Raw genomic sequence first — 24,763 nt, forward strand, 5'->3', positions numbered from 1 at the left:
GCTGAAATCATCCCTGTTGCTTTAGTTGGAGGCGTTTGTTGTTTGTAACACTCCAAAATCAGAGCAAGTAGTTGTTTTCAGACTGGACTTTGACTCACACAGGGCTGTAAATGATACCTTAAGTACCAAAACTGTACAGTATAGATGTTATTACCACCAATGTGAGAAAATGTATACAGAAATTGCATCTATTTTTTGTAAGACAAGTTTTATTTTCCATAGAACTTATTTATATTATTTACTGTCTGTTTTTATTTGAAACTAATGTATGTGAAAATGTTGTTGTAAATACATCTTATTTCCTAAGATAAGACTTGGTAGTGTGATTTATACTCTGATCAGAACCTCTCAATAAATGGTTCAAAATACTGACTTGGTGTTAATGGTTCTCCTGGAGTTCATGTCATTAAGGTTTCAAATGTCTGTTTAGCTACTTCTGCAGCTCGGAGGTAGAAATGACAATGTTAGTCCAGCATCGTAACTCACTGGGAAGTTATGTGCCTACAAATGTCCAACATGTCCTTTTGATCACTTCATTTTGTGACGTGATTTCCCAAACTTCACATCAGCCTGAGCTCCACTTTGACTTTGTTGCTAATGTGCTAAGTCTATCATGTTACCTTACAAACAAGCAAGTCAAAATGCTCATGGCAGCAGGTCACGTTGGAACAGGCGTTTTTCTACAGCAGACACTTTGTAGTGGCAAAGCACAGGCGTTGCTAATAATATTAATGATCGCTGTTATGCTTAAGGGGCCCAGTGTTGAGCCGCCACTCATTTTATTATTTACACCTGTGGTTTTCCTGTCAAAATATCTGCTGTGAAAAAGGCCTGTTGCATTCAAACAAAAGCTAAGCAGCACAGCCAAAACTGAGACTTTGCTTACTGTAAGTGACAAATGTAATAGTATTCTATACAGGCCAGTGGTCATTTTTAATCCATAAAGATTAAGTTCTGAACTGACCTATCCCCATATGGGTGCTGACATATACAGTAGTTGTGTACTATCACATATGGACATTGTGAAATTGCTAACTGCTTTACAGACATGCTTAACTAGTGATAAACTTTACAGCAGTGATGACACAAACATGTATTACCGTACATGCCTCAGCAGCACAGAGTGCTCTCTGTATATAAAGTGAAGAGACAAACTGTAGACTAGCATTTAGTGTAGCAAGGAACTGGCTGCACATTTTGAATCACAACTGCATGTGGTGTTTCCTTCAGGTTGCCAATAGCTCTGTCTTTAACCCAGACTCACCTGGCAGTAGAAAGTCACACTTATAAATAATAAAAATCTAACTACCCTTTAGACCAATTCACCCTTTCTTTTTTCAGTTGCTGTCTAAAAACAAGCCAGAAGGCAGTACTGTGAATGCCAAAACAATGTAATGTTCTTATTACTCATATATAAACCTGTAGACCACACCATGCAGAACTCATTTGGCCCAAGAGTCAGTAACCTGCTGTAACTTACAGAAGAAACTGTCCATTTTATGTCACTGACAAATCAGTCATGTCTTGCTGATACATTGTCCTGTGAATAAGGTCAGTTTCTGATACTGATCCGGTAGATTGGATTGATGCATCTTTAGCTACAGATGTTTGAGTGCAAAACGATTTTGTTCCCAGTATTGCAGTTCAAAACAATGTAGTCCTTTGATTCAGTCTCTCCTGTAATGGAAAACACTGTGTCCCAGCTCCACCAGTGCCCCAACCAGCAGCACCCACAGAGGGACACACACCACACTGATCCACATGTGGGTGAGCCCCTCCAGACGGGAGCACAATGTCAGGCAGAAAGCTAGCTTCAGTAGCAGGGCTGTCAGGTACCACAACCTCCTCTTCAGGCTCTGCTCGCCCTCCCTGGGGTCAAAGTCAGGCTTGCAGCGCCCTGCCATCTTCACTATCAGCATCAGGATGAGGATGGTGTCAAAAGTCCAGACAGGAAGGAATATGACGAACCAGTTCCATTGGATCTTGGAGTCCAGCTTGAGGACCAGCATGATGAGGAAGATCAGGGCAAAGATCCAGGAGAGGAGCACTCGTTGGGCTAAGGACATCTTCATCTACAGAGGACTGGCAGAGCCTATATCTTCCACACCCAGAGAGACTGAGTAGGCTGAAGACTACAGCCAAGGTGACACACAGAGTGATCTGCATACACCAAAATACAAAACAGCAGGTCTATTCTCTGACGGATTCGCCATTAATGAACACGTGACAGAAAATCAGAGTTTAACCTACTGTAATTCTTCGCATACACCAAGACTCCCATCACTAGTCACTTCGTAAATTTCGCTGTGGGATCTTTTTTGCTGTATGTTAGCTTGAATTGTGTTAGCTAGCTGCATCTAACTTGTGAAACCAAGTAACAACATTGTTCAGAGGTGTCTTACCAAGCTCAGCAGGACAGTCAGTCTGTGTTCTTAAACACGAGGCCTGAAAAACAAACTTCATCAGCAATTCAAATGTCGAGACATTTAAACAACGGATTTAATTTTTACAGCAAAGCAGCTCGGTAACAGCGAGCTCAGTGCAGTTAGCATTTAGCTTTGCGCTAACATCCGTCCTGTTTGCGCCTGCTGTTGTTCCGTCAGCTTCCGGTCAATATTTTCAAAACAAAGTTTGCTTCTAACCAGCTGTCATTCCCATTAGTAGGGCTGTAGTTATCGTTGGAGACACTGAGTTCGTTTTAGTTACTTGGAGGATGCGGCGGAAGCTCTGAAGAATCTGTTAAGTAGAAAACTATTAAGAATTCAGGAAGTGGACCTTGTGTTAATAATTTACTATTTCCAAGGTCAAGAATGAACTTTAAAAGCTCAACCTCAAATTTTATCCAGATTCTTTTTGAAATGTGGTGAACCTGGTGAGGTGGAAGTGCGGACTACAGCGAGGGGATTTGAATTCATGATCTCAGTGTTTGTAATATCCTGGCTACAGCTCTCATCATAAGTGGCTCAATGGAGCTTGACTAAACTTAAAAAAACAAACCCAGTCATGTCTGCTGATGCGCCATTCTTCCAGCAAATTTAGTAATCTAGGTGGCTTTTCGCACACATGGCAATATCAAGCAGGGAAAATGTTCTATTGCTAATGGAACAGTTGTTTACAACAAAATGAAATTAACATTTTCAAACATTAGTCAATTTATTTTTTTTTACTGGGCTAGTATGACAAATCAATACAAAGTACAACCCCATAGACATCATAGATTGGCAAGAAAAGTAAAGTACAAAATTCTTGAGGTAAAACATCCTTTGAAAAAATTCAGTTAAAAAGCCCTTATGAAAAATTCAAGGTAAAAGCTCACTTTACGCTATGTAGCTGTCCTAAAAACCAACAATGCACTTTTATTTACAAGGTAGTGGTGGTGCAAAATACAGTGTGTGAGACAACAGTCAAAATATTCATGTATCTGTCAAATGTAAACAATAACCATTGGCATATTCCTCAACCTCTTGCTATATCAAACTAATACAAAAAAGCAAATGCCGTCACACTGATGGTTGCACTGGGAGAATTTGGATTAGACCTCTAGGAGTGCCTCTGAAATTAAAAACATATTCAACAGTCCACAGTTTCATAAGCTGTTGTACAAAAGTGAAAGCAGCCAACTTCATTAATGTGTTACTGCCAACCTACAGACAACAAGCTGTAAACATAAAATATAAAACAAATCCATGAAAATTTAGAACACAATTAAAATGTAGTTTCTGACATGTTTTCATGTAAATGGTGGCTACAACAGCCAACAGCTGCTGTTGTGTGAAAACCCTCATAATTCCAGTTTCAGTAGTTTTTGTGGTTTTAACTTCGACTGAGGGACTATGTGCCCCTCTGTGGCTTATGGGATAAGGCTAGTGATATTCCATATTTTGCTGCCAATAAATCCCAAAACAACAATGCATTAGTCCATCTCTCAGCACTCATCCAGCCTATCTGAAGCTCTCAGCTCCAAACCCATGTTGTTCAATCAAAAATAGGTTAAACAAGTTTTTATCAAATGTTATACAAACAAGTTTAGATTGTGCATTTGTTAGGGAACTATTTTCCGATGTGCACAAGTGAGTATTCACAGCAGCAGTACTGTATATGTAGGATTGACTCAACTACAGTGTCCTTTGTAATAAAACATCTCGCAGTATAATGCTCTGGCTTCGTTTTTTTGGACAAAAATATATATTAGACTTTGGTTACATGGACAGTACTTTTTAGTAGGATCACTTCATTGTTGAATTTAGTTTAGTTTAAAGGGACTGGCTGACAACAAGAAAAATATAGAATATAACCAGACTTATCTGGCATGTCTGAGCTCATGTGAATAAAGTCACAACTACAATTTCCTTAAGATGAAAATCCAGTAAAGGTTTAATAACAGTTCCACTGGAATTTGCTTTGTGTTTTGGTGGAAAATGATGGCTTTTCTTTGTTCAAGAGTCTTGTAATATTTTTCACTATTTTGGCCGATTTTTAATAGTTTTGATTTTACCTTTATATACCACATGGAAACATGTTTAACACGCCAATGTTTGGTATCATTTTCTTCAGCACAACCTCATTTTTTGACCTGACAATTATTTGTACACTTTGACATACAACATCAACATGTGTGATCATCGACTTCTGAGGGCTACAAACTCAACATTTCAGAATTACAAGGTTTTCACTCACCATTGAAATCATTTGGAATAGAGCTGCCATGGAAACTTGTCGTACTGCAGTAAAAAGGATGATTGTACCTATTTAATGAAATGCAGTAGGGTTCTTTAATCTTTGTCCCAAAATATTACCGTACCCACTGGGGGCGTGCGTTCTTAAGGCAACCACAGCTACACAGTGCTCTGCCTGCTCTCGAGGCTGTACCCCATAGCCTCTGAGGAGTGAGGTGGGAAATCAATAACTATCCCGTCTGAGTCTGAGTCTGCAGACTCTAGCACTGGTCCAATTATGGTTTCTGGGCTGGATGATTCACTGGGTGGTGTGGACGATGCGCCTTTATTGAGATCAGTCACCGTTGTTGTGGCCTCAGTGCCATGAAGCTCTCCTGAGGAATGAAGGAGAATGATGGAAGGCGACGAAAGAGGCAAGTTGATGGCACTGACTGCCGCTTGTCCAATGCCTGTGAATGACAGAGTGCTGGATTATTAAATTATGATTTATGTTTGTTTTTTACAGTAATAAACATGATGATATGTGCAGACATCTTAATCTGCACCATACCATTGAACTGAGGGCCCACACTCAGCCTGTTGGAGGAGGTGCCAGACAGTTCGGACCCTGGGGCCAGGTCAGCATAGGCCAGTCCTGGTTCCTCCAAGCATGATATTATCTCACAAGCTGAGTGGCGCCGAATTCCTCCACTGCCAACGGAGCTGGCATCTGGGTCATACTCAGCCACCGGGGTCAGCAGCAGTGGGATGTTGTAACTTTTTGATCGTACCACAGGGTTTTTAGACGACTGATCTGCAGATTTGGGCCAGCCCCACACTAAACGCTTCTCTGATAGACAGGAGGAAAAGAAGGGAAGGTGTTGATTAACAAATGTTATGCCTCAGGCTCAAACAGCATTAATTATTCAGTTTTTGGGGTTATGTTCATACAATCTCACCCAGAACACAGCAGTGGGCCTCAGCACCATCTCCAGGGTAAAGCCCATGGGTGCCCAGGTATGGTGAGACAACCTTCTGAACCAGAGACTCCAGCCTCAGGTACTCCTCATTCACGCCACGTGGCTCATGGACCCCCTGTAAACAAACAGTGAAATAATAAGCAATGATGATTTTAATAATTTTAAAAAGAAATACCTTAACCAAAGCCAACACCTGCTCTAATTTTACATCCTGCCATTTTGGTGAAATTCAACAAATTAGTGGTGGGGCCCAGCCTCCGGTCCCTGCAAAGAGGTGTGAGTCCAAGATGTGTATTCTAATGCAGTAAAGTCACAACGAAAGGGGTTTCTGGGTTTCTGGAGACAGGATCTGGGCTCTCCATCTGATAAGGACAGACAGTACAAAGAGCCCTTTGAATGTGGCTGTCTTCAGCTGGTTCTCAATACCTAGAATCAATTGATTAGATTTTTTTTTATCTCAGCTCTTTTTAGTGATTTTATGCCATTCAGTTTAATGTGTTTATATTCATGTCTAGATACAAGACACTAGGTTAGTATGTGTTTATATTCATGTCTAGATAGAAGACACTAGGTTAGAGCTAGATCAAAGGTAAAAAAAAAAAAACAGCCGGTGTTTATCATATGTGATTTAGCCCTCTGTACTTGAAAGCATTCAAAACTCACCATGTGCAAAGCTCAAAAACATGCTGCTTATTTGCCTTATTAAAAACAGGAGCAATCACACAATGTGTGAGGAAAGAAGCAGTGAAGTTTGCCTGCAGGCCTACCTGTAGAATAAGCAGCATCTGTGTAACAGAAGGGGGCACACGGGCCCGCGGTCGAGACAGAGCATCCTCTAACTTTACACTCAGCACTATGGTGTTCCTGAAGTGCAGCAGAGCTAGCTGTCGGACAGAGGGCTCCTTACCCTGCACACAGGAAGGATGCAGATAACAGGAGAGCTGTTTGAATTGAGCCTTTACACAGCAACAAACACACACACAGAGCAGACTCTTAGGATGGTTGTGTACCTGAACTGGATGAAAGATGGCCTGCAACATTGGGAGAACATCACAGAAGAAGAAGTCCCACGTCTCTGCCAGAGAGTCGAGTAACTTCTGACCTAAATTGATCACACAAGAACAAGACACAGGACAATTATTTAAAGCTCTCATCACTGGTACAGACAATCAGAGTTCATTTTCAGATTCCATATTATCAGCCGTACCTTCGTAGAACCTTATTTTGTCCCGTAGGATGACCATGCCTTTTGTCAGCAGCTGGTTCTGTGGAGAGAAGACAATAATTATGAACATCGGAGATACCATCACCGCAGAGCTGAGAGTCATCTACTGTAAAACGCTGCACCATGCTGTGCCACAATAAATATTCCTGTCTCATGGATGAGCGGGTTTTATGTAGCTTAGTTGTATTTTCTGCAACCAATCCAAGTCCCATTTTATTTCATATCAAAGGTGTGTTACCTGAAGGTATTCTGTAAAGAAGGATCCCAGCTCAGTCTTCAACAAATGTCTAGGAAAACAAACAATCAACATTTGCTTCATTTCAAAAGCCATAATTAACTGAATGAATATAAAATAGGCAGTATTCAATCATTATCAGCAACTGTGTGCGTGTGTTTGTAACTTGCAATTTACTACTCAATTACATTTAATTACATGCTACTATAACCATAACAGTGAAGCATGTCTACTAAACACCTCGTTTTGCTGCATGACAATTCAGAGTTTCCTGTGTGGGTAAAGAACTGTGTGTCAACCTCCTTGTGGCTTTTGCCTACAAGTAACTATATTTACTGAGCTATAATGAGAGCTGAGGTGATAGGAGGGATAGGTCTGGTTTGGAAAGATAAGATCTCTGGCACACGACACCGCCTTACACTACACTACAGACACAAACAAACTCATTTACAAGAACTCATTTAGTCAGCACACGACTGACAGTAAAAAGGCTAATGACAGCACAAAATGACATCAACAGTATACAATAACGAAGCTTTCTCTGTAATGTTTTTGAGTTTAAACTTACCGGACACCTTCATTGAGGACATAGAGTTCGTTATCTGCTAAACCTTTCTTCTGGAAGACTGCTATGACAGCGTTGTGGATGCTGCAACACCAAAAACACATATAAACTGGTTTCTAATTCTGTTTGATACATTTAAACTATGTAATTTTACACCTTGATGTTATTTGCTACCGTATACCTGTTCCAGGTGGCATTTGCTCCTGCCCTCTTCTGCTTCTCCCCTCTGTCCTCTGGTGAACTTTTCTCACTCTTCCCCAGCTCACTGAGGCTGGGGGAGCTCATCAACTTCAGCCGGTGCAGCGTCCTCATGAGGGAAGTATAAAGCAAGTGAAGAGAAACAAGAGTATCCACTAAGTACAAGGACAGAAGAGAAAGGTCAGCTGACACACAGAGAAGAAACATGAGGCAATAGCTGGAAGGGAGATAACGTAAGCGACACGAGCCTGAGAGAGAGAATGCAGAGAGGAAAAGCACAATGACAATATAAAGAGCAGCTGGTGACAGAGGAGGAGAGAAGTAGGACAGGATGATACACCGTGAGAGAGGGCAGCACTTTAAGAGTGGAAAGGGTGGAGCCAAGCCGAGAGGTGGGCCACAGTGTCACAGCACCGCCCCAGGTCTCAGAGGAGAAGGAAACAATAGCACACGCACTGATCAGGGCACACTTCCTCCCTCTCTGCCACTCTGCCAGTACAATATGTCCATTGATGCAAACAAATATTTATGCAGAGCACAGATGCCAGAGGAACTGCAGGGTAAGCAGACTGAAGCAGTGGGGAATTTGCTGTGCTTGTCACTGTACAGAGAGGAGGTGAGGAGGATGTCGTCCGATGTGGTAACAACAACAAAAACAAGGAAAGGAAGCGGTGACACATTACAGGACAATGAAGAAGGGTTTCCTCCCATTTTCAACACAGCTGGTACAAGACAACCAAAGTAAAAAGTAGTACAATGTACACATGAGATTTTTGACACTGGTAATGATATGGATATTTGAACGTCCTTTAGATTAGATTCAACTAAGCTTATATATCAGTTTGACATCATCTCTTCATGAGTAGCTCAAACAAACTCTTACACAATATATACAATGTTCAGACCCAGGAATCCATGTTTGTTTTTATGACAGCACAGTTGCACCATATGGACATATCCTGGATGTCTGCATGTCTTTTTGAAACTATTTCCCAAATTTCAACTTATATAAATTGGTATCTTTGTACATTCTAGGATTAATTCCTTAAAAAAGTAACATAATGTAATGTAGATTTGAACAAAGTTTGGCTATACAACATGATTTTGTAATGTCTGGCCCAACATTTAATGGTTTTTAAAGGACGTGGTTGATATTTTGGCAAATATAGTTGGTTTCTTGCTGATGTTTAGATGAAAAGATTGATATAATGGCATGGTAAATATGAAGCTACGATCATCTGTTGTTTGTCATAAAATCTGCCTACCTCTAAAATTCACCAGTAAGCATGTTACATGTTTGTTTAATCTGTACAAAAGCTGACTCTTGTCGTCAGGAGTCTTGTGAGGTTGTCAGTCAAGCAAAGGAAGTCACTGAAGTGGTTCAGTAGTCCTAGAAAACCACAAAATGTTGTGCTAGCTATTTTCAGTCTTTCTGCTAAGCTAAGCTAATCAACTGCTGCCTCTAGCCAGGAACAGATTTTAATATCAATATTATGGCCTATAACAAGAAAATAAAAAGTTCCTCGTCTCCACCTTCGGAGTCCAAATGCAGTTGATGCTTGAGTCCAAGTCTAAGTCATCAGTGCTCATGTCCAAGTTGAGTCATGAGCATTGAAAATCAGGACTCAGGTCTAGCCCAAGTTCTGGACTGCAGTAGCACAACACACAACACTGCCTTTAACACATATGCATCTCTGAGATATATGATTCTCTTAAATCCTGATTCACTCCAGGACCACAATTTAAGTCAAGTCAAGTGTTTATTGTCATATGCACAATGAGGAAACGTGTGCAATGAAATTCTTACTTTGCCGTCCACACAAATGCCACAGAATATAAATATGAAGTAGATACGTAGGTAACACAAAATCTAAATCATAAGGCACTTTAAAACAGCCAATGAAAGAAGCATAATGAAAAATACAAGAAGAACACAATGTAGTGAAGAGAGAATGTATGCTACATGGGAGCTGTGCGTGCAAATAGTCAGCAGTGAGTGTGCAATTATCCATTTGCAAACTGAGTACTTCACACTTGCGTTGATAAATACAATGAAAAAAACTGACTTAAAGAAAAGAAAACAATCTTCTGAAGTAACTGGTTAAAACTGTGACTCTGAAGGAAAAGAAGAAACGATGCTTTCAAATCCACACAGTGAGATGGTGGGATTTTTGAGTGCTAATGAATATTTTATACATTTTCCAGGATGTTCTGTGTTGTGAAATGTTAATCCCAGGAATCCCAGGCTTTACCTCCTGATCGGATGCTCGCTGCTGCTGTCCATGTCCGGGCTCGGAGGAGGGGCTGAGAAAGTGCTAAAGTTGAGGGACAGGGGTCGGGGGGATTTGCTGGAGGCATGTCTCCGCCGGAGTCCATCAAGCATCTAAACACAAGGAAGGAAAATATCTGAAAATGGTTATTAGGTCTTGTGTTAAAGTAGAAATGTCAGCCTACCGGAGTGATCACTGTGTGAGGAATCAATGAAAAACGTCCAAGGCCCTCACACATCATGATACTCCGTAAAGAATATTAAAAACTGCAGTTTAAAGTAAAACCTACAGGCTCACTGGCAGAGGGGAAAATCAAGCGAGACATCTGTGACCTCCGTAAAGGTGTTTTGCCTTTCATATGAAATTAATTGAGTGCTTTCTGTTTCCTTATTCTCTCAGTAACTATTTCAACACCACTTTCTCAACCTACGATCCAGTTTAACTGCACTCAGAATGGGGAAATGCATGTCTGTGCGTGTACAAAATGGGTGTGTGTATGTGGACTGTTCCTGTAAATCCACGTAGCCATCATCCTTTCTCTTGGAGCATGACAGTAGGCCTACAGTATTACAGACTATTTGGGTGTCTCCCCATAGAAACAGCCTGTACATAGTAAAGCACCACCCCCTGGTCAGAGGGGAGAACAACAGTCTGGGCTGTCACTCCTCAGACAAAGACACAACACAAGCCTCCTTCACTCCCACCCTGCAGACAGGGGATAACACTGATGACCAGTGTGTTTTCTGAAGGTCTGACCTGCGGTTTGATTAGAGTAAAATGACATCTCAGTCACAAACACACACACACACACGCGCGGTCTTCTCGACATGCCATGCCACACCAGTCTGGACATTTCTGCTTTTGTTCACCCCTCCTCCTTGTCTTTTAGGGCGACTACTGTCTGATCGATGCCACTTTTAATTTCTAGCAGTCTATGCTTTTCTGGGATATTTAGGTCCAATTGTACTGCCCCCGACGTCTTTATTCGACATAAGATAACCAATCAATCGGCCAGACAAGCAATCAACAGTCCAGGTTTACCCTGCTGGGAGGAATGTACAGTCAGCCATGCGTACGTGGAGGTTTTTCTCTTTTTTTCTACCTGTGTGGACGAAAGGATGAGTCAATGGCACTGTAAACAGCGTGGATGTCATATGAACACGCATACACTGCTGCGGATTTATTATTAAAACCACCTAGAGAAAAAAGTGGAGCTTAATGGCTTCAAAGTTGCCGTGGATCACGCGCCTCTGCCCGCCCACTGTACCCTGCACTCACCGTTGCTTATCCTGTCGTGTTGTTCCTGATGGGATGAAACGGTCATGTAGTACTGGTGGGAAGTGTGTATTGTCTGGGCTCATCGGCAGCCGCCTCCGTTACTGTTCCCCGCCAGTCTGTGCACCCACAGGGGTATCGGGGTGCAGGCGGATGAAGAGTCCGACCTGCGGTGCGGTGGAGGGGAGCTCATTCATGAAGCATACACCGCCGCTCGCTCTCTGGCTCGCCCCCGCTTTGTTTTGACGAGATGCAAAGCGAACCTGGACTCGTGGACGCGGCTGCGATCAGTAGCCTACGTGGATGCGCAATGTGATTAAAGGTAGCCTAGTCAAAATAAAAATGAGGGGAAATCACAAAGACTTACAACGCACGAATTTTGTCGTGCCTTGGACACGTTATATATTCCTCAAGCATTAAAACGCAGATACGTGTAGGAGACATTAACTGGCACATAACCTGAAGGTATAATAGAGAACATATCTAGAGGTGCACTGTGTGAGCACTGTTGAACAGGGCAGGCAGGTGTGCAGACACTAATAGAGAAAGGTCTGCACGTACCACGTCGCTTTGGCCAGTATGGCCATATCGATATAGTAAACGCAGGATGCCAATAAAGGAATTTGGATTTACCGTTGGTGTGTTTCTCCTAGGTGTTGCTCAAGCCTCTTATATGGAAAAGACACAAATAAGGCAAATGACGACCCATTTAAGAGACTTGAGAGGCACACCTGGGATGTAAAGTGGACGCAATTATAGGAATTGGGGGGAAAAGTTTATTTTTGTTTTGCGATAGGACTTGAAAGCAGCACAAACACTTTACTCAATCTGGACTCTTAGACTAAGATTGAGAAGTAGTAGTCTGTACAATATAAGAACATAAGGATTGACGAAAAGGAGCAACAATGAAGCAGCAACCTCCGAGGCCGACAATGACGTACCAACGCGGAAGTGCCAAAATCTGCAGTTCCTCGAATGGCCGCATGAGGCAGGCTCCTAAACGGAGTCAATCCCCGTTGCCTCCCATATTAAATTGCTCAACTTTACAGCACAAATAAACATGTTTCCAGTCTAGTACAAAACAAGTCTATATGAAGGGTATATGGTAAGAAGGTGATTTTTTTTTAAAGTAACTGATTATATATATATGATTAATAAGCGACAGGCCACCAGCACAATGTTGTGCAATAGTATCTTATTATACTCTTCATTTTCCAATACAATATCGTATACTGTTAAAAATAATCAATTGGTTATATCAAAAGCCGTGTGTACAGTATGAGTGTGGTACTGAACGGTGTCTGTAGCAAGCACATACAGCTAAGTGTGATACTGAACGGTGTCTGTAGCAAGCACATACAGCTAACGTTATGGTAATAAACAATAGCCACAGGCTAACAGGCTAACACGCTAACAGGCTTCGATTTGAAACAGCACTAGCATAGACCCACCTCCGGTTCTCCGAGCGGGAAGTTCAGATCGTCTCGTTTAACTAAAATGTAACAAATGTTCCGGTTCTCTCTGATTAATTCAACACATACCTTACGTTTGGGGATTTTCATGGGTGAGTTTGTATTTATATGGATCTGCTAGCGTTAACTTACGATGGCATTCAGTCGGGGTTAATACAGTGTTAGTAAGCGAACTTGAAGCCATTATTATTATTGTTAGTTTGACCCACTGATGTCCGGCCCTATAACGCTAGCTTCTCGTCTGTGTGACCTCTTCATTTGAGCTTTTAGGACGTTTATCATATGAACGATAGAAGAGAGTTTAGACAGCATTCAGGAGCTGCCACTAGCGGTCCTTTAGCTACATTAGCTGCTACGTTCATGTTCTCACATCTGTTTCATCACTAGACTCTGGGAGAGGAGAGCTCTGACAACATGTCCACCAACACGGAGGAGAGGGGCGCCTCCGCACCCAGGTGCTTCGGACAGGTAGGACACACAACACTGACCAACACACCAGCTCATTTAACCCGAATACCTATACTTAGTAGTCCTTATCACAGCAAAGGGGTGTGTGTGTGTGAGTGTGGTAATAACGCACTGTTAACCCTGCAGGCCTATGACACCTACAGTCCACAAAGGACAGTAAGCGGACAGTATAGAATAGATAGTTTAAAGAAATGAAATTAATTCTTAGCATAAATCTTCTAACATATTTCTCAAAGCTTTAATAGCAGGTGTATGAAGGAAAACGAGTGAATCATCCTAAGAAAGCAGAAGGCAGGCACAAATCAACAGTCACTGAATAGTCTTCCCTCCTTGTGACGTTTGTCTACACCTAGCTTCATGTAACTTTAACAGATAACAACAAAATCTCAAAGTACTAGAGAATTTGAAAACTAAACAACTCTAAATGAAACAAAGAATAAACATATATACAAAATGAAATGTAAACATGTTTTAAATGTGTTTGTTCCTGTCTGTAACCAGTGTACCTACACAGCTGAGGAGTACCAGGCGGTGCACAACGCTCTGCGACAGAGGCTGGGACCAGAGTACATCAGTACCAGACTGGCTGGAGGAGGACAGAAGGCAAGTCTTTGTTAATCTCCCCGACTGCGTTTGTCTTTAACTGTGAAGTAAACATTTGAGTGAATTGTAGAAATGGTACAAACAATTAAAGTGTCTATACATCAGATGGGCTTATGCAAATGATTCCAATCCATGAGCAAAATCATGCAGGAATGAAGATTTTGTTGCAATATGGAGTAAATCTTACCCTGAATATTCTAATTTCAACACCAGAAGCTGCGTGTGATCACTTGGATGTAACTCTGCTAGCACCACTGCCTCTCTGATCTCAACAGGTGTGCTACGTTGAAGGGCATCGGGTCATCAGCTTGGCTAATGAGATGTTTGGATACAACGGGTGGTCTCACTCCATCTCCCAGCAGAATGTTGGTATGACCTACAGAGTGTCTTGTTGCCAGGGGATCCTCAGTTCCAGAGCCACGCAGTTAGACTAACAGAATACTTTGTGTTTTACAGATTTTGTAGACCTTATCAATGGCAAGTTTTATGTCGGAGTCAGCGCGTTTGTCAAAGTGCAGCTGAAGGTTAGATGAATACCAGAACTACATTACTGTATTCTTTTAAGTTCAGTAATATTTTTCACAACTGGTCATCTGATCAAGATCACTTTCACTTGAAATTGTATTTACTCTTTGCTGTGTGTTGTCCTCATGAATTTTCTCCCAGGATGGGTCATTTCATGAGGACGTAGGCTATGGAGTCAGCGAGGGACTGAAGTCTAAAGCTCTGTCACTGGAAAAGGCGAGAAAGGAAGCCGTCACTGATGGCATGAAGAGAGCACTGAAGTACTGGAATTTTATACTTATTATATGAAGAAAATTTTATTTAGAACAAAACTTTTATAAAATATGTTTTGTTGTAAGAAGACTGATCAAAAGCTTTTTTTAAAGATGCTTTGGTAATGCTCTTGGAAACTGCATCCTGGATAAAGAATACCTCCTAGCCATCAACAAGATCCCCAGACAGGTCAGAGACAGCGTATATACTTTATAGAAACTCTTAGAATGTCATATTTTTATTTGATTTGGAAGATGAATCTTGTCACTGCTCCTCTACACAAAGCCTCCTCCTCCTTTGGACCCAGCCCAGACTAAGCGCTCTGTGGGTGAGCCATCTGTGGAGAAGGCTCGATTCTCCAGTCTGCTCCCAGAGGAAAAGCACGCGTCTGTGGTGGGTCCTACCAGGATAAAGTTGGAGCCTCAAGCCCTCGACCAGACTTGTGCAATTCACACTCCTGATGCTGGCTCCGCTCCTAATGGGAAGCGCGACAGCGCCGGCTCCGGGTAAACAGCACTGGGTCTAGTTTGTGTTTGCAGTGCCATGGACATCTTTTCATCTCTTGAGTATCCAAACATGCATCACACCCACTTGCCTTCTTCCCTGTGTTCTTGTCAGAGCCATCATGAACTCGGCAGATGCTGTGAGGTCTGAAGCGCACACAGACCCCAAGCAGCTGAGAAAACTCAGACAGCAGCAGCTTCAGCAGAAGTTCAGGAGAGAGATGGAGGCCAAGAAGCTGCAGCAGAAACAGGATCAAGCCAAGTCTGAAAACATAGAGGTCGTTGTTGGTGAAGGATCCAGTGGAGGTAGGGGTTTCATGTGTAATAATTCAAAGTGATTTTATTTAAAGCAGTAATTTTTTTTCAGCTTACTATGACCTGGATGACTGAGAATCTGCACAGAGATTTAAAGCAGTGGTCTCAGACTCAAGTTACCTTGCACCACATAGGTTTTTCTTTACTAGGAATTTAACTTATAAGAGCACAAGTTTCTCTGGTGTTTTTAGGAAGATGCATTTGTTCCTCTAGGTCATAAAGGTGCAGCTGCGTCCAGCGACGTGATGGGATACAGGAAACCAAGCAGCAGGGATGAGTATTTAACAGGTGCTGCGAGCCACCACCAGAGGGCGCCACATACTTTGACAGTGTGGTTAGGAAACACTTTTCTTCACCTTTCACCCTTCAGTCTCTCTCAGTTCCTGTTCGTCTTCCTCTGCAGATGATCCTGAACTCTGGGGCGTCACTCTGGATGGGATTGAGGAGCTGGACGTCCCCACAAGTGGTCCGCCCTCCAGAGGGTCCAGGCCCACCACGCCTATGAATCACCACATGCTGACACGCAGTAAAACCCCCCAGAGAGACCCGGGCCGACCTCCAGCTGAAGCCTCATCGTACAGCAGGGGACAGGACAGGAGTCACTATGGGTATCAGGCCAGAGCAGGTGAAGTTTCAGGAGCAGAGACATTAATCTATTAGTACATTTTGTATACAAACTACCCTGCTCAAAAAAAATTAAGGGAACACTTAAATCACACATCGGATCTTGATGAATAAATTATTCCAGTTGAAACACTTTAAAATCTATCAGTTGAATCTATCAAATTGAATCAGAAGTGTGTATGGCCCCTGCGTGCCTGCATGCACTCTTGACAACGTCGTGCTCCTGATGAGTTGGTGGATGGTGTCCTGACAGATCTGGATCAGGCCATCAGAGAGCTCCTGGACAGTCTGTGGTAGTACTTGGTGGCATCTGATGCACAATACATAACATCCCATAGGTGCTCAGTTGGATTTAGGTCAGGGGAACATGAGGCCAGTCAGCAGCATCAAAGCCTTCATCCAGGAACAGTTTACACACTCAGGCCACATGAGACCGGGTGTTGTCTTGCACCAGGAGAAACCCAGAGCCTACTGTAGGTCTGACAGTCGCTCTGAGGATTTCATCCTGGTACCTCACAGCAGTCAGAGTAGTGTTGGCTATGACATGGAGGGCTGTGCCTCCCCAGACCATCACTGACCCACCACCAAACTGTCCATGCTTGATGATGTTACAGGCAGCATAACACTCACCACGGCGTCTCCAGACTCTTTCACGCCTGTCACATGCACTCAGTGTGAACCTGCTCTCATTTGTGAAGAGAATAGGGCTGAATGTGCTGGGCTGAGAACACAGCTCATACTAGAGGCTGCTGGGCCCTCATGCCAACTTTATGGAGTCGGTTTCTGATAGTTTGTTTCAGAAACGTGCACACCAGTAGCTGCTGGAAGTCATTCTGTAGGGCTCTCACACTGCTTGTCCTGTTCCTCCTTGCATTTTGTGGTCTTAAATGTGTGTATTTCTACTTTTTAATTGTTACAGGTGAAGCTCTCAGTCCGTACAGACAAGGACAGCACATGAAGAAACGCCGACTGGACACTTGAGATTTTATGTTGCTGTTTTACATTTTCATCAACAGTTTCTCGAATCCAGCCACATGCTTTTACTTTAGTTTTATATTTATTTCAATGTATACATTTGTTAAGCTCATTTTACAATAAACTGCTGCTATGTTTGCTATTTGGAAAAATGTTACCTGGTTTTAAAAAAAATTAAAATATAACAAATCAGTGAGGCCTAGCTTTACTTTATTACAAGTGTAGCAGTGATCTGCCTAATCCAAACCTCTGCAGTGGTTAAAAACAACTTTGATCATACACCTCATAATTTTCTGGCATTTAAAGTTACTGCATGCATGATCAAACCAATTGATAAATAAAACAAGGCTGGTTTATTCCTAAACTTCACCTTTGGGTGTTGCTCATAGAGAGCAACTACACTTTCAGGGCCTTTAAAAAAAGAATACTGATCAATTCTGTTTCTCCTAAGTTGTGTTCAGTTACTAAAATCAGCTAATTGAAATGGCACAGTCTGATCGTTTTTCAAGAACTACACAAAGAAGCATGAGTGCTTCTGATAGTTTTATTTTTTACATTTTGTACAAGGTGAAAAACTTACACAAAAACACAATCACAGGGAGTCAGTGAGAAAAATAAAGCTGAACAGATATCACGGCTTCACTAGCCTCAAATTGTCGAGAGGTATGTGATAATTACTGATTACATATGAATCTTAAGCTTTGTCAGGAGCTTGTGCTGTAAGTCTGTTTGCAAGATTAAACACCAATGAAGCTGGCATGCAGAAACCATATACTGATAGTCTGATATTGGTGAACTGGAACTGAACAGAACACTGTGATGACTCTGGAAGGCAAAGAACAGTAATTAAAAAAAAAAAAAAATTCTAATTTCCAATATCAAAAACATTGAAGTCAGTAACTCTCATCAGCATTCAAATGTTTCCATTACCCCTCAGTCCCAATAAAACTTTAAACATTGCATATTCTGCATTGCAGTAACTTGTTTTTTTCTCTAGAGAAGTTTAACTATTCTTCCAATCTACAAGCAGGCGAAAGAGTCACAATGACACATGGCACTCGTGTGAGGTGGGGAGACAAACGCTGAGCCAGCATGAGGACATGACAACTTCTAAACCTTTAAAATGCTCACATGCTGCCTGAACAAGTGTGTATATGAAGTGGTTCAACGATAAATCCACATTAACAAATGTCGGCCAAAAGCATGTGATATAAACACACAGCTGATTACACAACCGATACAAATGTAACTAGAGAGAAAGTGATTCAACAGTACTCAGTGTGCTCTTTGTTCTGCAGTCCTGGGTGTGGTGTCTCATCTAATGCTTCCGAGTTGTATCCTCCGAGTTGGGCGTGCTGGGTTGGGTTTACATTGTGTACAGGTTTAATGAACTGATTTTCTGCAGTATAGTCACAGATACAGGACTAGATGAATCTGGAACTTGTCATTAGCGAGGATGCAAGGCACTAAAAGTGTTCCTCATGTTTACAGTTGAGTGCATGTGCATGTAGAGGGGGGCCACCACAAGCATACTCTGCTGACTGAGCATTAGGTGAAAACATTTACTTCACATTAATAATATAATATGTGTATATATATATATATACACACACACAATAACAGAAAGGGGGCAGGGCAGTAATAGATAGAGGAGCTTTATAAAGCACAGGACTACTCCTGTGAGTTAAACACCAATAACAACAACCCTGCAATTGCACTTTATATTTCTTTAACTACATGTTGTTTAACAACCTTTAATAATAATTACATTTAAACAACATCAAAATCTGATGGCTGAATACAGGTCCATAAAGAACATTTGTTTTATTAAATATACAAATACAAAAACAGACCAGAGAAAGAGAGAACCCCAGACAGTGGTGATTTGAGAAGTGACGGCTGAATGTTGGGAGCGGACATATTTTATATGTAATCCTGTTCATCTGTGTGCTGTGCACCACCTGTGTAAACAACTGGGAGAAGTGGGGAGGCTGCCTGCAAAACCCTCCACAAATACTATGCTAATAAACCCAAACTGTTCAATTTTGTATCATATGATGAGCAGATTCTGAGCTGCTCATATCTCAGTCATAAGTAAAGGTTTCACGAATTAACCTGGGATTCATGAGATCTCGTTCTTGTGTTTAAAAATAAAAATAAAATCTACTAACACCATGCAAACACCCCTACCCAAACTGTGAACTACAGCAGCATCACCACTTCAGGTTTCAGATGGTGGTCAACACCAGGATGTTGCTTTTTTTTTTTTTTAAAGGTAGCAGCTCCACTGGCTTGTGTGTCAGGTGTGAGGAATACATCAGCATACTAAATCTGCTCGGGATAGACAACTCAAATCACACTGACACCACAGGGACAAACCTGCTAGCAGGGATCATAGCCCAGTGAAGAAATATATGTACAAAGTCAAAGTTTAAATGTGTTTGAGGGATTAAGGCCACAGTTATACGGGACAGTTTATCTACTCTTTTCCATTATTGCATTTTACTTAATAGGTAACCCCTGGGACATATTCAGATTCCAACCCTATCAGTGACACTCCTGCTAACTTACTACAGCTTTCTTTTCATAACTCCACCCATCACATTTTACTGCTCCATCTGGGACAAACTGTCCCACTTTCATCTCCCACTTTCTGTACATTCACATTCTCCCTTTGCTCACTGAGACAACATACCATCCCGAGCCTGTCAACCAGGCCCATGTGTAATCAGGTGTGTGCACACGTCTATTGTGGTATATTATAAAGTTCACCTGCTGTCATGCACACCTTGGCTTAAAGTCACTAAGGATGCTGGGTGTAGCAGTAAGGATGTGAACCAGAATCTCTCCTACCCTCTTGCCACTGCAACAGCTGCTCTCAAAAGATCTTTGGATGCTGTTGTTTAAGCCTTTGGGTTTTTGCAGACAACCAACCGACTCATCACAGCTGACTTCCACAGCTAATTGCAAGCCAGGTATGGGGATTCTTGTGTTGTGGGGATGTGTATTGCACTCTCCCTCTAACTGCCAGGCAGATGTGGTTCTGCCTGAGAGGACTTGAACCACATACGTCAACTCATAACAATAATAAACATTGAAATTAAAAAAAAGTACAATACCCAACCCCCTTACCAGCAAAATGCAAAGAGATTAAGTGGGTGTTGTTCAACAAAATTTTGGCCCTGTGTGGCCCCCTGCAGTCACGGCCTGGACTGGGCTACGTAGGCCTCAGGTTGGACCCTCCGGGGCTGACTGATTTCTGGGGGGCTGATGTGTTTCCCATGTGGTAGCCTTGATACAGTGACACTGAGGCTGTTGTAGGTGGCTGGTACTGTGTTAGTGGCTGTGCAGGGTTAAGCATGCTGACCTGGCATGTGCCTGTGGGTCCTGCCCACTGAGGAGCACTGTATGGGGCAGTGGCATATCCGAACCCCTGAGCAACTGGACTCAGAGAGCCTTTACGAGGTCCCAAAGGGACAGAGGGATTGGTTGGGTTGGGGAGGTGAGTGGTGGTGGTGGTGGTGGATGCCGTGTTAGAAGGTGTGGGAAGTGTTGGGCAGAGGTAGCCTGGAGCTGAGAATTTACGGCCCAGGTTGGCTGGAGGGATAATCTGTAATAAAGAAAAAAACAAGAGTCTTAACTACTGACTATGCAGGATTATCAAGAAGTTAATAAAGTATCATATATAACCAAGCAGTCATAAGTTGCTCAAATAACAAGATGCTTTTTATTCAAAGAAAGTTATAATTACATCATGTCCCAGTGCAGCCTGTGCTCCAGCTTTAGGACCTCTTTTGCCCTGGGAGTGGCTCATGTCTCTGGCCCAGTTATCCACCAGTTGGTGCAGGTCATCAGTGAAGGTGCCCTTGGCTTTCTGGGCATGAGAAGCAAGAGAAGTGGGCCCAGTTGCCTGGGTAAGGGAAGTAGAATGGTTCGGGCAGAGGCCTGAACTGCTTGTGGAGCTGGTCCCACTTGATCCTGAGAAGCAAAAACAGAGAAATGTGAACTTGAAAATGCATTCAGGAAATCAGCTCGAGCAGCCACTGTGACGAGATGAAACATTTGCACTTACCTATGGTACAACTAGTGAGGCTGGGCATGAAGGGAGAGGATGTGAGCTGTGGAGGGGAGCTCTGCTTTGGAGGGGCCTCTGAACCCTGAAGGCTCTGAGCCGAGGCTGGGTATTATGAAAACATGACCACAGCCCAGGAGTTTTACATTCAAACAAGAACATACTCTTTCAATATCCAACAAAATGACTTAAATTTGTCTTGAATGCCAAACAAACTGAAAAGCCAGTTCAGTGTCTTTACCTGAGTGTATGGGACTGAGCTGTCCACTGCTGCGAGCAGATTTGTAGCTCTTGCTTTTCAGCCTACGTCGACCTCCAGCCATGGCCACAGCAGGAGAGAAGACAGAAGGAGGAGGCTGTTTCCCCATCCGTGTGAACAGGGCCTCTATCTCTTCTTTCTGACGAGTCTGCAAGGCCTGAATTTCCTTCATATGTCTGTGAGTGGGAGAAGAAAGGTAAAAAAAAATAAATAAATAAAAATCACAATCATGTTTAAATATGTCCACGGAGCTGTGAACCACCATTCGTGGAGTAAATAAGGGTAGTGGAAAATGGGATTATAAATATGTGACTTACTTTTCTCTTAGACAGCTAATTTCTTTCTGCAAAGCTTCATCCTCAGTCTCTGAGTCTTCGTCATTGTCACTACTGTAGTGGCTATGTGCATTATACGGGTCAGAGATTGAAGAAGAAGGCCCATTCTGTACACTGGAGGCTGCTACTGGAGATGGGGTCACTAAGGGAATTAAAACAAGGGCATTATTTCAAGAGCGTATGGGAAAACCTTAATATTATCCTCGGCATCTGTGTCCTGTGAACAGCAGGAAGAAAATCTTTGTTCCATTCAAATTTACTGAACAAGTCCAAGGATTATCTTTTGACAGGAATAAACCATAAAGGATTTTCAGGTGAATTTGCAAATTCTATTGAAGCTCTCATTAATAATTCCCATTTCAGTCTCTGCAATATGACAAATTTAAAAATAATGAATGAGGCAGAGGCGTAGATGCCTCCACAGAGTGAATCACTTTCTATAAAAACACCTCAGAGTGCATTTGCCCACTTACACCTTGGCCTCTTCTCAAGGGAAAAAAAAAGGATAACTGGTCATTTATTTAAAAGATATTATGTTCACTTAGTGTAGCTAGAGTGATAGCAGTGAAATAAGACAGCATGAGGCGTCAGTTCTGTATGGTACTCAGTACAGTATAGGACTAACCTGTGGAATATTAGTCCAGTGCAAAGAGGGCTTTAAACTAGTTTATCAACCTGGTACACACCTGTGACTGAAAATCGTCCCACTTTAGAGCCGGTGGCTGGCCCAGTTGTGGCACTGCTGCTCATAGACACTTGGAAGCGCCCAATAGTGGTGGGCTGACTGGCAGGACCAGCAGAGAGAGACAAAGCTCCATTTACAGTATCAGTTTCACAAACTCCTTTGGAAAGAGAGGATGAACGGTGGAGGGTATTTTCTGGACTTGAGGGGGAAGAGGAGGAAGAAGTAGTAGAACAGGAGGTGGAGGACGGTGTGAGGGAAGAGGAGGATACAATGCAGGAGGGATCTGAAACACCACTGGACGCACCATCTGTAGCAACAGACACCTAATAAACACAAAGGACAGAGTTTTAATGAACCATGTCTGAAGTCCAACGGTGTTTTACTAAATTAACCACATTCATTTGAAGCTGTGACTAAACCTTACTTGGAAACGTCCCAGAGTGAAACCTGTAGCTGGAGGCTGGACTCCCTGAACAGTTTCTGGGCTCAGAGCTCTCCTCAACTGGGCATCCAGATTACCCAGTGGCTGTTGTGAATGTAGCTGTTGTGAATGTAGAGTCAGACAAACAGAATTTTTAAAAAAGTAGTGCATAAGTAAACCTAGAACCTTGTAGTGCAGGTAGTATCACACGAACGTTGTAGACCTCACCTGATTTGGTCCAGGAAACAGGGGTACAAGGTCAGAGGGGGGTGTAGCAGCTTGATCAAAACCAGTAGGTAGAGTCTGAAAATATATAACAAATATGGAAGTCAAAATATTGACTGTGGCAATAACCTTCATTATAAAGTTATTCATGGATGCTGCAGTTCCCACTAACCTGTGCCCTGGCCTTAGTTGGAGGGGTCTGGGCATGTCCTACTGGGGTAATACCCTGTCCTGGGGTGGTTGTGGGGCCCAAAACACCTTGCACTCCAGAGGTGAGGGGAAGGTTAGATGGGTGCACCAGAGCGGCTCCAGGCGGAGGAGAAGAAGTCCCAGTGGGAGGAGATGAGGTCCCTGTGCTCTGACTGGGATCCAGTGGTGCCGAGGAGACAGAGTTCTGGTCTTTAAAGAGGAACCGTAGCTTCTTATCAAGGGCTTGGATGTCATCTCCACCAGCGAGCTTGGTTTGGAGTTCAGCTCCCTCTAAGTCCACTGGCTGCGGTTGGGCCTGGCTCTGACTGGGTAATGATGTTGGGACTGGGGGCTGAGTAGGAAGGGGAACAGGCTGACACTGGGAGGCTGTGTGCTGTGGCACATGGACGGATGGATTCGTAGGCTGAGAAGCTGTGACAGCACCATTAACAGGTTGCTGCTCTGAAGTGACGACAGTGCCAGTACTGCTGGATGTAATGCCAGCAGCAGAAGACAGAGAGGGAGTATTACTGCTGAGCTGAGGGCCAGGTACTGCAGGGACAGAGGTCTGGGCTGATGGAGAAGAAATGGAGGATGAGGCAGGGAGGGTGGCACCTGGTGGAAGCTGTGAAGTGGATGTTTCATGAGAAGACTGAGGAGGGGGATTTGGATCACTGGTAACAGGAGCTGGAGTTTGGGACTGAGTAGACACAGGTGGAGGGGAAACCCTTCCAGTTGAGGGAGGTGGCGAGGATGTTGCAGTAGGTGTGGGAGACAAACCTGGAAAAGTAACGCTAGTGGTGGAAGCTACAGCGTCTGGAGGAGTGAGGATAATGTTGGAGTTTGGGAGTTTGACTCCAGCATTGGTGGATGGGACAGTGGCTGGTTCTTCCTCAGCAGCAGGGAGATCAAGGGTGCTGCTTCTTTCTATGTGAGCCCCCTTCATTTTACTGAAAGCCTGCTGGAGAATTCCAGATGGAGCAGACAGAGAAAGCCCCAATGTCATAGGAGCTATAAACATGTAAAAAGAGAAAGAATAATTATATAAACATTATATTAATGATATTGACAAAACTAGAGAAAAACGTGCATTAAATCAGCTTATGTGAATTGTTGTGCTGGTCAGAAAAACACGGTGTTTCCATTTAATATTATGCTTCTTGTGCATGTGCCACATTAATAATCCTTAGACACTCATTGTAGATATGACCCTTTTAAAAAAAGTTAGAAAACTTTAGCATCATCATCATGCCTTTAGCAACATCTCTAGAATTTCAGACAGAAAAAGTAATACAGGTGGCTTGTTCAGAAAGATTTATAAATGAAATAAAGCAAACTTCTCTCTCACCTGAGGAAAGTTCATCTCCAAAGGAGGTATTGGCAGAAGTAGCTCCAAAGAACTGTTCTTTAAGACGAGACTCTGGCACTGGGCTGACT

At 42.8% G+C, this 24,763-nt stretch overlaps 4 protein-coding genes across 12 annotated transcripts in view; 1 reads left to right on the forward strand and 3 right to left on the reverse strand.

Annotated features, from left to right (window-relative positions):
- Nucleotides 1-6: 6 nt before the first annotated feature.
- tmem60 (transmembrane protein 60) lies at nt 7-2,642 on the reverse strand. Of its 2 annotated transcripts, none has more exons than XM_020611038.1 (2): nt 2,403-2,642; nt 7-2,160 (listed from the first exon to the last, which is right to left on the reverse strand). In XM_020611038.1, the coding sequence occupies exon 2, from the start codon at nt 2,070-2,072 to the stop codon at nt 1,668-1,670; it is 405 nt and encodes a 134-aa protein (XP_020466694.1). In that variant the 5' UTR covers nt 2,073-2,160; nt 2,403-2,642; the 3' UTR covers nt 7-1,667. The 2 variants fall into 2 exon arrangements, with proteins under 2 accessions (XP_020466694.1, XP_020466699.1); XM_020611043.1 differs by having other exon boundaries at nt 2,251-2,642.
- A 512-nt stretch (nt 2,643-3,154) lies between these two features.
- On the reverse strand, nt 3,155-12,323 carry prr5a (proline rich 5a (renal)). Of its 5 annotated transcripts, none has more exons than XM_020612023.1 (12): nt 12,037-12,323; nt 11,407-11,698; nt 10,111-10,241; nt 7,842-7,967; nt 7,664-7,744; nt 7,099-7,147; nt 6,843-6,900; nt 6,646-6,737; nt 6,403-6,543; nt 5,615-5,750; nt 5,227-5,505; nt 3,155-5,125 (listed from the first exon to the last, which is right to left on the reverse strand). In XM_020612023.1, the coding sequence occupies exons 3-12, from the start codon at nt 10,239-10,241 to the stop codon at nt 4,836-4,838; spliced, it is 1,383 nt and encodes a 460-aa protein (XP_020467679.1). In that variant the 5' UTR covers nt 11,407-11,698; nt 12,037-12,323; the 3' UTR covers nt 3,155-4,835. The 5 variants fall into 5 exon arrangements, with proteins under 5 accessions (XP_020467679.1, XP_020467663.1, XP_020467687.1 ...); XM_020612007.1 differs by having other exon boundaries at nt 11,407-11,730; XM_020612031.1 differs by lacking the exon at nt 11,407-11,698.
- rad52 (RAD52 homolog, DNA repair protein) lies at nt 11,100-17,339 on the forward strand. Of its 4 annotated transcripts, none has more exons than XM_020612043.1 (12): nt 11,100-11,200; nt 13,263-13,343; nt 13,845-13,946; nt 14,222-14,315; nt 14,403-14,470; nt 14,613-14,731; nt 14,837-14,912; nt 15,009-15,229; nt 15,342-15,532; nt 15,755-15,829; nt 15,945-16,166; nt 17,085-17,339. In XM_020612043.1, the coding sequence occupies exons 1-12, from the start codon at nt 11,183-11,185 to the stop codon at nt 17,144-17,146; spliced, it is 1,329 nt and encodes a 442-aa protein (XP_020467699.1). In that variant the 5' UTR covers nt 11,100-11,182; the 3' UTR covers nt 17,147-17,339. The 4 variants fall into 4 exon arrangements, with proteins under 4 accessions (XP_020467699.1, XP_020467725.1, XP_020467708.1 ...); XM_020612052.1 differs by lacking the exon at nt 11,100-11,200 and adding an exon at nt 12,383-12,508; XM_020612061.1 differs by lacking the exon at nt 11,100-11,200 and adding an exon at nt 12,690-12,967.
- A 2,058-nt stretch (nt 17,340-19,397) lies between these two features.
- The window catches only part of LOC109967841 (serine/threonine-protein kinase WNK1), a 28,519-nt gene continuing 23,153 nt past the window's right edge, over nt 19,398-24,763 (reverse strand). The window contains 10 exon segments of the mRNA XM_020613699.1: nt 19,398-20,750; nt 20,892-21,118; nt 21,213-21,317; nt 21,454-21,647; nt 21,789-21,948; nt 22,493-22,814; nt 22,916-23,032; nt 23,141-23,215; nt 23,310-24,337; nt 24,675-24,761. Of these exon segments, the coding sequence (XP_020469355.1) occupies nt 20,358-20,750; nt 20,892-21,118; nt 21,213-21,317; nt 21,454-21,647; nt 21,789-21,948; nt 22,493-22,814; nt 22,916-23,032; nt 23,141-23,215; nt 23,310-24,337; nt 24,675-24,761 (2,708 nt within the window). The 3' untranslated portion in view covers nt 19,398-20,357.

This window comes from Monopterus albus, unplaced genomic scaffold (genome assembly GCF_001952655.1).
Source record: "Monopterus albus unplaced genomic scaffold, M_albus_1.0 scaffold5.1, whole genome shotgun sequence".
Lineage (NCBI taxonomy): Eukaryota > Metazoa > Chordata > Actinopteri > Synbranchiformes > Synbranchidae > Monopterus > Monopterus albus.

Coding starts and splice junctions, on each gene's coding strand:
- tmem60 (XM_020611038.1), bottom strand. CDS start 2,072: ATGAAGATGTCCTTAGCCCAACGAGTGCTCCTCTCCTGGATCTTTGCC.
- prr5a (XM_020611997.1), bottom strand. CDS start 10,486: ATGAAAGGCAAAACACCTTTACGGAGGTCACAGATGTCTCGCTTGATT. Junction 10,242..10,417: donor TCCCCTCTGCCAGTGAGCCT/GTAGGTTTTACT, acceptor CCTTGTGTTTAG/ATGCTTGATGGACTCCGGCG. Junction 6,544..6,645: donor CCATCTTTCATCCAGTTCAG/GTACACAACCAT, acceptor TCCTGTGTGCAG/GGTAAGGAGCCCTCTGTCCG.
- rad52 (XM_020612043.1), top strand. Junction 14,732..14,836: donor GGCATGAAGAGAGCACTGAA/GTACTGGAATTT, acceptor CTTTTTTTAAAG/ATGCTTTGGTAATGCTCTTG. Junction 15,533..15,754: donor TGGTGAAGGATCCAGTGGAG/GTAGGGGTTTCA, acceptor TTGTTCCTCTAG/GTCATAAAGGTGCAGCTGCG.